The sequence below is a fragment of the Parasteatoda tepidariorum genome, chromosome 10 (assembly GCF_982258835.1).
Source record: "Parasteatoda tepidariorum strain Cologne lab strain chromosome 10, Ptep-v5.0, whole genome shotgun sequence".
In the NCBI taxonomy this organism is placed as follows: Eukaryota; Metazoa; Arthropoda; class Arachnida; order Araneae; family Theridiidae; genus Parasteatoda; species Parasteatoda tepidariorum.
Genome location: NC_141764.1, coordinates 65,855,181 through 65,867,186, shown reverse-complemented (window position 1 = coordinate 65,867,186; position 12,006 = coordinate 65,855,181). Strand labels below are relative to the sequence as shown.

At 28.3% G+C, this 12,006-nt stretch overlaps 1 protein-coding gene across 3 annotated transcripts in view; it reads right to left on the bottom strand.

Moving 5' to 3' along the window:
* LOC107447673 (small ribosomal subunit protein mS39) overlaps positions 1-11,700 on the bottom strand; it is a 30,948-nt gene extending 19,248 nt beyond the window's left edge. Inside the window, exons 1-9 of one of the 3 annotated variants that reach the window (XM_087154183.1) lie at positions 11,449-11,700; positions 11,244-11,296; positions 8,900-8,948; positions 8,747-8,792; positions 8,597-8,665; positions 7,461-7,565; positions 3,001-3,124; positions 1,034-1,125; positions 162-208 (exon numbers count right to left, since the gene is read on the bottom strand). In XM_087154183.1, the coding sequence (XP_087010309.1) occupies positions 162-208; positions 1,034-1,125; positions 3,001-3,124; positions 7,461-7,565; positions 8,597-8,665; positions 8,747-8,792; positions 8,900-8,948; positions 11,244-11,296; positions 11,449-11,507 (644 nt within the window). In that variant the 5' untranslated portion in view covers positions 11,508-11,700. The remainder of the gene's footprint in view (positions 1-161; positions 209-1,033; positions 1,126-3,000; positions 3,125-7,460; positions 7,566-8,596; positions 8,666-8,746; positions 8,793-8,899; positions 8,949-11,243; positions 11,297-11,448) is intronic. The other 2 variants (XM_087154185.1, XM_087154184.1) reach the window with 2 other exon arrangements.
* Positions 11,701-12,006: the final 306 nt, after the last annotated feature.

The window sequence follows — 12,006 nt, the reverse complement described above, 5'->3', positions numbered from 1 at the left end:
TTTTTTAAGAAAGTATTAAGAATAGTAGGAAATTTGTTCTGATTTAACATTTTCAAGGAATAAATTTTTTAATCTTGTGTGGAGATTTGTAATTATCCTTAAAAAACTTCAATTGCTTATTTATCATATAAATTAAGATATACTACTTTTTTTAAACATACTTCCACTTTTGTTTTGTGGCTTCATCAATTCGCTGAAAATATCTTTCCTGAAAAAAAAAATATGATAACCTATTTTCTGATTTCATGAGATCAAATAATTAAAAAAAATTTTAAAAGTTCATAATTTTTCTTTAATTTGCATTCAAAAACTTTTTTTAAAGAATGATTGTATATGATTGGCTTTAAAAAAAAAAAGCTTTTATTATGCATTGAAAGTAGAATACATTAAAATTTCAACGAACAGAGCATACAATGCAATTTATAAATATGTACTACTTTGCATAAAGTGCAAGGCAGACAATTTTTTATGATTTTGCAATCTAGCAGTGATAGTTTAAATTCTAGAAAGGGAAAAAATCAATTAAAATAATTTACTAAAATTGACATTTGCGACATCACATTTTCATATACTTAGAGAATGACATAATTTATTCACATTTTCATAGAAGGAAAAATTTTATGTTATGACTTTTTATTTTAAACTACAATAGTACAAAATTAAACACCTAAAGATAAAAAATTATTACTCTGATTGGTGGATACATCTTAAGCACGACAGAGTAGCACCCTCATATTTTAAAGATTTTGCAACATCATGAATTGTAAATGAAACAAAATAAACTTAATTTTATGTTTATGGATATTTAATAAAATAATGAATTGTTTTGATCATAATATAATGATATATAATTACAGATTTAAAAATTATGTTTTACCAAATTTGGATGCATCAAATGCAATTCTATAAATAAGTGCTACTTTCTGGAACAACACAGATATTTTCAATAATGAAATTATTATTTAATCAATCAAAAACAAATTTATCAAAAACACTGTAAATATAAATTTTAGCAGAAAAGTAAAATATTAACCTCATAATAGTCATCAGGCGGAGGGGGGATGTTGTTATAAAAGCAGAGCAAATCTAAAAGATCTTGCTTCACATCTTTAGATACATCTATCCCTAGATTGTAATAAACAAGACAGTTGTTTTATTTTAATCTTCTAAGACATGTTTAGAAATCAATTAAATCTACCAGTTTACCTCTTACTATTAAAAAAAAATTTAAACTAACAATTATAGCAATATTAATGCAACTCATAATATAAAAAAATTAAACATAAAATAAAACTTCCAATTATTTGAATAATTTTAAAAGAGGTAAGAAATATTAAGCTATCGAATATCAAGAGATGGATGACATAAAAATGCAATACATGGCATAGGAGAAAAAGAGCAGAAAGCATTGATTCAATGTGAACAATATTATGAAAACTTTCTAAACCTCCCTTCTTTAGGAATCAATTTTTATTTACCACAGAAATTTAGTAATCCATTTATCCAAATATTTGATACTTTACAATGGGTCTCTGAATCAATTGAGATAATTGCCCAGTACTATTATAAAATAAAAACAACTCTACTTTAAAAAAAAAAAGAATGAAAAAGTGTAAAATAGTAGGTATGATAGGAGGAAAAATTTGTTACCTAAGTTTCTAGTACAAAAAATTTGCTACATAAGTTTCTAGTAATACTTTAAATAGGAGATTAACGTAAGTGATAAAAGTATTAGATTTATAACAGCCTAAAGAGTAATAATGAATAATTATTTTGTGTATAGGTCAAACAATTATCCTTTATTGTCTAAAATCCTGCTTTTTGATACCATAAAGTTCAATCAAGATAATGGTTTGCATTTTCACAGACTAGAACAGAATATTTTATTATCATATTTAAAATAAGATGACAGATTACATTTCGACCATTTAAAAAAATGAAAATTGTTATTATTCAATTAATGATGATCATATTATTGAAATGAATACCAGCAGGATTGATTTAAAGAAATAGACCATGTAACAAAAAACTTAATGACTGATGCATAAATTCTAATCTTTATTTTTAGGTAATAGAAGCAAGAAACTATTAACTGCTATAAAACAATCAGTTTGTAAAACATTTTTAAAAATAGCAATTATCCTGCAACTGAGAAACTTTTAAATACGAGGGTTGTTTTTTAAGAAAGGGCTGTTTTGTTGTGTACATTAATAGGTGACGTGTGCATCGCAACGAGTGCTTCTGTTGTGCTGGCAAACAACTGTGCTCAGTTGCAGCTGTGTAGGTAAATTGTTCAGTCAGTTCCATATCTTTAAAATGCTCAAATTTAACAGCTCGCCTGCCACGCCAGAGATACGGTCGGTAATGCATTTTTAGTCAGCAAAACACCTGTCTGCTGCATACATTCACTGGCAGATTTGTGAAGTAGCAAAATTCCCTGCCAGGCTGACTGGGAATTTTGCCATGACAATGACTCTCTCCGTAGCTCATATCCCAACTTTATTGGATTCGTTTAGTTGGGAAGTTTTAGTCCACCCCTCCCAACAGCTCAGACCTTCAAGTGAGTGATTTTCATCTTTTCAATGTTTCAAACATTATTTTGGCTGCAATCACTACAATGATCACAAATATATGAAAACGGTTGTAACCTCCTGGTTAACTGATCAAGCAGCACGTTTGTATGAAGAGGGTATTCTAAATCTAGTTGTAAGGTATGATAAGTGCTTAAAAAAACTTGGGAATTATGCTGGAAAAAAAAAAAAAGAGAGAAACGCATGCCAAATCTGAAAATAAATTTACTTCATGAAAATTTCCTTCTGTTTGGTTCTTATTTTCAAACAGTCCTTAATTAAAAAACAACCCATGTATGTTATTTTATAACACTATTTTTTAAAGGAGAAATATATGATTCATTATTTAAATTCATGTTAAATAGATTACTTCATTAAAAAGAATATGTTTCATTTATTAAACACATTATTATAGAGAAATTCTATTTACCTTTTTTCTTCAAAATGTTGAATATGTCAATAGAATTTTGAACTTCAAAATTTAAAATACAATCTTTCAGTGATGTTTCTGTAACATTATCTGATTCTGTGTATGTCAGAGGTGGATCAAAGGCCTAAAATAAATTATGTCTTAAAATCTAAGAAACATTTTAGCTAGTAAACATGAAATAAATTTCCGTTTAAAGAATACTACTTATTTCAAAAGAAAAAGTTTCAAAGACAACAGATTACTTACAGGTTATAATAATATAAGAGACAGGGTTCCCACTCTATGATGAGATTGAAATTCAAGGACTTTCCAGGTCTTTTCAAGGACCTCAACAAAATTTTCAAGGACCTTAATCTAAGACCAATTTTAAAAATTATTCTCTTCTATTTTACTAGAAGCAACAATGCTTGTTGTGGCAATAATTAATTTCAAATATAATACCTAAATGCTTTGCCTATATAGAGAGAAGAGAGTATATGTATTATGGACTAAAATTTATATTTTTTTAAAAACAACCCTACTGGTTTTACATATTAATTCACAAAATCATTTTCAGCACAATCTATAACTAATGGTAATGAGGTGTTAATGGTGAAATCCTTTAATCCTGTGTATTTCCATGTGAAGGCTGCATGAAAGACAGAGCTAAATCTTAGGTATTCCATATTCCATGACTATTCCTCTCCTCTATTAAACATCGTTTCTGAAATTATTCATCCATAATTTACACAACCTTCTCAAAATGTTATGCAGCAACAATTCTTTCTGAAAATAAAAATTAGAAGGAACATATCCCATTTTCACCATGTTTAAAAGCATTATTCGTTATGTGTAATCCACAACTGCCAATGAATATGACCTGGTGGGAATATTTCTCTTTTAATTCACACTGAAGCTTCTAATAGAATTTTCAATTGACATAGGGTCCATCCATGGATAATTGAAGTATTTTAGAGAGCTTTTAACCATCATCCATGCATTTGTAAAAAGAGGACAAAATATTTTCTGCAGTTCCATGACCCATAAATTGGGAGGTAAGATACTTAGTGCAAACTTTATTATCAATTCCTTACCATAATGTCCATCTGCTTAGATTGTAGAGACTGATTTAACGTCTCATCAAAGAGTACAGTGTAGCAATCAACATTCTTCAGCTCATTTATAAGAATCCCTTTGAAGTATAGTGCCAATCCAAAGGAGCCCAAATAGGCTCACTTTGTGGCACTACAAAAAAATTGTCTCGCTATACAGCTATCAGCAAACATTTTGGAGAACAATTTACTAATCCCTTCACAGGAGTTACATGAATAATTACTAGTGATGCACTTCAGACTCCATAGAATTTCAGCATCAAGCACATTCCTTTTGACCAGATAAGAAGACAATGTTACCTCGGCCACTAAAGTTTCTGTTTCACATGGGGCACACGATGTTGAAGGAGTATTTATACCAGATGAATTAGATGTTCATGTCTTTGGAAAAAGAGAACTCAGGGCATGAGACTGCTTTTTTGTTTTACCTTTCTTTGATGTGTGATTTCAGAGCAGATTCTTCCATTTTCGCGATATCAATCTCCTTCATGCATAATCGGCACTTGGCTCTGAACTTCTTTTCGGGTATCGATAAAATCCATTCTTTATAAGCTTGATTATCCATCCATTGGGGATTAAAATAGCACTTCCCAGGCATAACTAGTCTAAACTACATAACACAAATACGAAGCCGTGCCTTTGAGAATGCGCTTTACAATAAAGCTTTGAAATGACGCAAACGTAAGGACAAGTGCGGATGGTAAAACGGCAAATTTATTGAAAACTACAAGGTACATATTGTTACGAAATTCGAGAGTATTCCAGTTTCGATAAGAAAAAAGAAGATCTAAGCATATGCGACAGAAGATGAAGTGGAGTCTCGCCCCGAACGCATTGATTGTCTGCTGTGCTCCGCGCGCTTGGCAGACACCAAGACGCTAGGTTCGGTTAGAAACGGTGGCGTTAAAAACCACGTGAGAGAGCTCGGGAACAAAACAGAAAGATCCGCGGGTGTTTTATAAAAAGGGCCGCCGGCAGTATTGGACAAATTCAAAGACCTATCAAGTTTTTCAAGGACCTAAGACGTTTTTCAAGCACTTTCAAGGACCTAAATTTAGCAAAAAAAAAATTCAAGGACTTTCAAGGACCGTGGGAACCCTGAGAGAGAATGAAGAGTGGAAGATAAGAGAAAAATTTTGTGCATATAATTGTGGGAGATGATGATGAAACTATATCTTTTGGTTATTGCATTTTCTAGTTTTATTAATTTTTTTATTCTTCTCCTTAAACTCTTTTCTTTCCTTTTTTTTAAATTTCTTTCTTCCTTTCCTTTGTGTTTTTATTTTATAACAATAATAATATATATGAAACATAAAACTTAACTTTTTATGTTATATCTTTATTTAAATTTACTTCTTTAATTCATTATTCAAAACGAAATGTGTTTTCGTATTCATTAATGAGAGTAAATTTAATTTAAAGAATGCTAGAATTAAAATTTCAAGTTTTTTCTCAACCAAGCGTAAGAACTGGAGAAATCCCTCGATCTACTTTAGAATGAGCTATAAGGAATTATAATTCCTTTTCTGCTTGTGACTTAAGAGATTATTGGGATAAGTTTGCAAGATGTATTTTAGACTAGCTTTGTATGCATGCTGGTAAACTTTTAAAAATGAAGTTTTAAAACTATGCAATATATACATCCGGGGAATTCTTTGATTGAAAAACTTTAATAAACATAGTTATATATTATATATAGTTACATATTATATATAGTTACATATTATATATAGTTATATATTACATATAGTTATATATTATATATAGTTAATTTTTTATTTATAAACTATATTACGATTTGATTCGTGAAAACTTAAAAGTTATTTTTAAGTAACATTTAAAACAAATAATTCATAGAATTACCCAGTATACACAATTATAAATTTCAATATTTGGAATCACAACAGTTTAAGTCATCTATTCTAACATAAATTTGTAAACTGTAGAAAACCCAATGAAAAAAGAAGCCATAGAAACAAAGTAAGCATAAGTAAAGGTTGGTGAGTAGCAGAAGAGATACCCGATGTGAAAAAAAATTAGATTGAATCAAAAAGCAATATATTTCGGGTCAATATCTGTTGATGAAACATGTCTTTTCACTTTGTTAATTATTTAGCATCATTAAAATTAAAATATAGCTCCAAATTATTATGTTTCCTGTATAAAATAATTAGTGTTACTATAACACGGATTTTCAATTACAACCTTTCTTTTCTGAGCAACTTTTTGCCGTTTGTTTCAATGGCTCGTTGCTTAACTGAGAAAAGAAGCTTTACCGGTTTTGCAATCATACACACAATAGTGCTTTAGATAATATAGAATTTTTTTAAATTTCTAATGCTAAGATTAAAACGGAACTACAGCAATAAATACAAAGAATTATACAGAGGAATAAAATATAGAAAACAAGAGTAGTAGCTGAAGCGATAGTCAATAAATTCAAAAGTCTGTGGCTTCCCAGTAGCAGTCCATAAGAGAATGTTTGCTTAAAGTTTAGCAAAGGATGATATGGTCATCATCCATGGCAGATTACAGAAACTGTAGATAGGATTTGAACTATGTGGAAATGGCGCAAGTGGTAAATATAGACATTAAAAAAGTTATTGTTAAAATTATATTTCTAACCTCATATTTAAGTGTGTATTTAAGGAATAAATGCAAAAAATTCATTAGTTCAAATTTTTAAATATTTTTCATAGATGTTGATTCACTCTATTGCTTGAAGGTAGATTTTTTTAGGACTTTGGGTTGTAAATTTTATGCTATTTTAACAATCCTTTCAAATTTTTCGTTGAAGAATTTTTCGTTCATGTTGATAATCAAGGTGCGAACTTAGATCACTACGATAACCTTGATAATCATGGGCACAATGGATTGTCCAAGAAAATCTTAACTCAAGTTCTCAGATTAGCTGGAAGTCATTTATCAGAAGCTAAATAAGAAACTCAAATTATAAAAGTCTAAACACAAAGTAGGAAAACTAACATTTAGTAAACAGTATTTAACATTACATTCAAAGTATTTTTATTACATTCAAGTCCATTGTATTTAATAAATATTTAACAAAGAGAAGAAAATTTTTTTACATAAATACTTCAAAATAATTCTAGAAAAAAAAATGCATAATTTTTTTTTATTTAATCCAGCAACATTTTTTTGTTATGATCTATTTTTTTACTGTACAAACAATAAAATAAGTATAGAAAAACTAAAGGATATTTAAAAGACAAATATACAACAACAAAGTAATAAAAAACAGTAGAGATTTATATTTCAGTGAAATCATTCCTAATGACAGGTAGAATAAATTAAAGTAATAATGCAAACTCTATAAATATTTAAGAAAACTGATTTTAAAAAAAGAGATACTTTTATATGAGGAATAGATGTGTTGCACTTGAAGAGTTCTGGGTACTTTTCTAGGAAGTAACGTGCAGCCTTTTTACCAGATTCCTTAGAAAGTGCAAAGGATCTCTGAAATACAAAAGGTTTGTTACATTATAGTGGGCAAGTGTTATAGACTATGTCAAGTTGTCACCTTCATCTATGAAACGGCATCCCAACATAGAAACCAGTTAACATGTCTTATATATTAGTGAATTGGAATTGAATAATTGTAGTGGTAGGCACGCTACAATAATAATGCTTTAAATTTCTTTAGTATAAATTTATAAAACAGCAGATTATTTAGATTAATAAAAATATCTTCAAGTATACAAAATAATTAATAAAAAAACATATAGAAAATAGTATTTTACATCTCTATAAATAAAAAACTCCCGCAACAGCCAGTTATTGATAAAAAGGGTTTCAAGGGTTAGACTGTACAATTTTGAGATGAATAGTAGTAATATAAGCACTGAGCATCAGCTGGCGTGACTTTCCAGGAACGCTTTTACCCATTGCTCTAAAGCTAGGCATATTTCAAGCTACTACTGACAATAGAACTTTGTTCTTGCACAGTGGCAGCTTAATACCTTAACCCAATGCAATTATGAATTTTCATCTATAATTAAAAAGCATAAAATCAGAGTTTCCCAGAGGAATCTTAAGGATCTCTGAAAATCACATTTCAAAATAGTTGTAAACATAAAATTTGACTTCTTCAGAAATATTTAACTGATTTAAAGAATGAAATTTATGTATATATTTTTTCCTATCACTAAATAATGAGAAAATTGATAGTTTGTGGATCAAAAACCACGCAGTTATAGCTCTGTTATATTCATCAATTCAAAATATAACTAACAGAAAATAATAATCAACAAAGCAATAATAAAAGCATCCAGGTGGTTAAGTTATTTTAGTGAAGTAATTTTAAAATGAAACATAAAGCACTTCTAATTAAACACCTGACTTGCTTTAGTTTAGCTTATGATGTTTTTAAAAACAAAATATCGAAGAGATGACAAATGTTTATAAAACTTAAAAAAGGTAAAAATTTTTTACAAAAGAAAATTCCGTTTTTAACCTGTTTGTTTGCTTTAAATGAATAATTAATTTACCTTAGTGACATTACTAGATGGAATAAAATATGGATCATCTTCATATTTGTAATGAGCAGCCGTATGGTCCTGAAATGTAGAAGTTTTATAAAATTAGCAGCAAGAAAAATGTAAGCAACAATATCACAATTAGCTACATTCATAACTTACCTTAGATATTGTGGAATTCAATGCTTTCAAGATATCAGTCGGACTCCTTTAAAACAACATATTCATACATTGTTTAATAAATTTTATATTTTGATAGAGTAAAAAAAAATGCTATGGATTATATAATTATTATTATTTGTATAGATTACTTACCTTTCAATCTTGTAAGGGACAACAATGTCATTTTGTTGTGTGAGAACTTCTGAAAGGGAAATATAAATTTTAGAAAGAAAAAAAAGAAATGAAAAATCTATCAGTGATATCTTCCAAAATTTTATAAAAATCAAGGTTTATTTAAAGGGGAAAAATGGATTTTTTTTAATTGAAATTAAATTTCCACTGATTTTTTTAAATTTACTAATTAAAGCTTTAAAAAATACATTAATATTATTTGCATAGTATTTTTTAGCCTAAGACCGTAATGAATCGTAAAGACAGACAGCTAATTTGACAGTAAGATATCAAAGGTAGAGTTAGACCAAAAAAACTTCTGGCAGAACAAGTCTTTCTTATTCAGAGATATCTTCAACTCTCGTACAAATATATTTAATGCTTTGAAAATCAGAAATACTCCTAAAAAACTAGTCATGAATGTTTTCATGTTTAGCATTTTAAATGTAAAAAAAAAAAAAAAAAAAAAAAAAAAAAAAAAAAACAGAAACAAATTCATTTCTTGAAACTTTATTTCTTTTTTTCCCCCTCTACCACCCACCACATCCAAACTCTGATATAGCAATATCGATCCAAACAACTGAATGTGAAAGAGTTTTTTTAATCCTAAACAGGATAAATCTAAAGGAAATTAAATTTCAAACAGAAATAACAAAATCAAAATGTCAGTGATTTCAAATTTGATAATGCTGTAAGATTATTAGAAGTGAAAAAATAAATAATAAAATATCAATGAAATGCAAATATTTTATTTTATTCTGTATTTAAAATGTAATTGTTTTTTACTCTTCTGAAGGAAATTTCATCCTTAAAGAAAACCAAAAAGCATTTTTACTATATGAAAAAAAACTCTCAGCTAAGCCTCTGCTCTTATTTATCTAGATTTTCAAAGCACTAATTTATAAATAAGCATAAATTTCAACGGATACAATTAATATATGTTTATTAAAAAGACTAATTGATATATACACAACTACCTTTAAAACATTCATGCCATTCTCAGAAAGATTTCTTTTTTTTTTCTTCTTAATTTTGAACATTGATTAATAAGTTACATGCATCCCCCTCTCTTTATTTTGTTGAAGAAACATTCATTATCAACAAAATCAGGCTTAAAAAAAATCAACTTTGAGAACATTTATAATTTAAAACTGAATAAAACTATTTTGGTCAAAAATCTGATTTTTACTTTAAAAAAAGTAGATCTTTGCTTTTAACTTCTCTATGAGTCAGAGATTTAATTGAATTTAAAATAAGGTAAACATTTTCTACCTACTTTAATGAAATATCAAGGAAATTATTAAAAACTATCTAAAAAATAAAAGGACCAAATATATATATATAATTTTACTTAATCCATAGATAATTATACAAGTAAAAATCACATGTTCTTATGCTTGCATTAATATCCAAACACACCTTATAGTTTTCGTAAATAAATGTCAACATAGAATTGACAAATCAACATTTATGTAAAATTTAAATGTTGAAATGTCGACATAGATATTTTCATTATCTATAATTAATAACTTTTAGGCAACTAGAATTTTAACCCCTGGTTTTAGGAACTAGAAATTATATAAAACAAAAAGGCGTAAAATAAATATAAACAAATATAGTTGGGAAAATATAGAGAGGCATCAAATCATAGAAAGCATACTGGTTTAATAAACCATAAATAGTTACATCATTATCTTCAATGGAAAATAGAGATAGATATTTTTTGTCAAAAGCTAACTGACTGCTGTGAAAAGCTTATTATTTGAAAAGAAAGAAATATAGAGCCAGAAAACTATAAAAAGGCTGATTTAAAACTTATTCTAGATACATATAGTTTATCTTTTCAGCAAATTCACATTTTGAAAGAGCCACTTTGCCATCTGACAAGTTGGCAACTGAGCCAGTCTAAAGCTGTTTGCCTTGATATACTCAAAAATGAAGCTTATTAACATACCTATAATTATTTTGAGAAATGCCATTATCTTATACTACTTTAAATTTTACATAAATGGCAGAAAAAAATTTCATAAAACAGTTTTATACTTTATTATTTTTCTTTTTAGAAGAAAATATAAAGTTTAGCAACAAATTTAACTGAACCATAGTTTTTGAATGTTGAGCTTCATAGAATAAGAAAATTTTCGTAAAAAAAGGATTTAATTTCTTAAACCTAATTATGGTTAAGTATAAGTAAACTATTAAAAGAAAACTACAAATAGAGAATCATACTTAAACGAAACAAAATTATATATAGGCGCACATAACTTTATTTCGTCACGTTTAGGAATAATTCTTAAAATTATAATGCAAGCGATATTATACTTACTGGTTTTTTCACTAGGTCGAGTGGTTACATTTGTAGAATAAAAAACTGAAGACCTGCAATTATACATAAAAATTACTTGACCGGAGAAATCAATTTTAATAAAAAATTATACGATTGTACTAAATTAAATTACAAAATTTGAATTTTAAAATTTTTATATATAACTAAATGTCAATTTAATACATAAAAATTTGTTATAACATACTTTAAAAAGGTGAAATGTCTCTGTTTGGTAAAGTTCGTGAATCTCCTGGAAGCAGCCATGTTATTTTGTTTGTTTACAGTAGTAACACTCTCGACTGCTTACTTTTGTACATTTAAAGTTCTTTGCTTATCATTTCTTTAATTTAAGTCTCATACTTGACTATTCAGACTGAATTTCATCACATGGCTTGTTGGTTGCAGCATAGGCTTAAAGTTGGTTCCAAAGTCAATTCTCATTGGATGCGGGTTTTTTCCGCTTGTGAACGAGAACTGGATTGGTGAATTTTTTGCAGGTGAATATTTTCCACCAATCTGGTTCTCCTTAGTACGTGGTTTTTTCGTACGCAAAAAAAAAAAAAAAAAATCAGAGTCAATAAAAATGGCCCATCACACTGCAAGTGTAACAACTACGGAACGTTCGCGATACATGCCAGAAATTTGAGCAGTAGTAGTAGTTCATTTACGTCGCACTAGAGCTGCACAATGGGCTATTGGCGACGGTCTGGGAAACATCCCTGAGGATGATCCGAAGACATGCCAACACAATTTTGATCCTCTG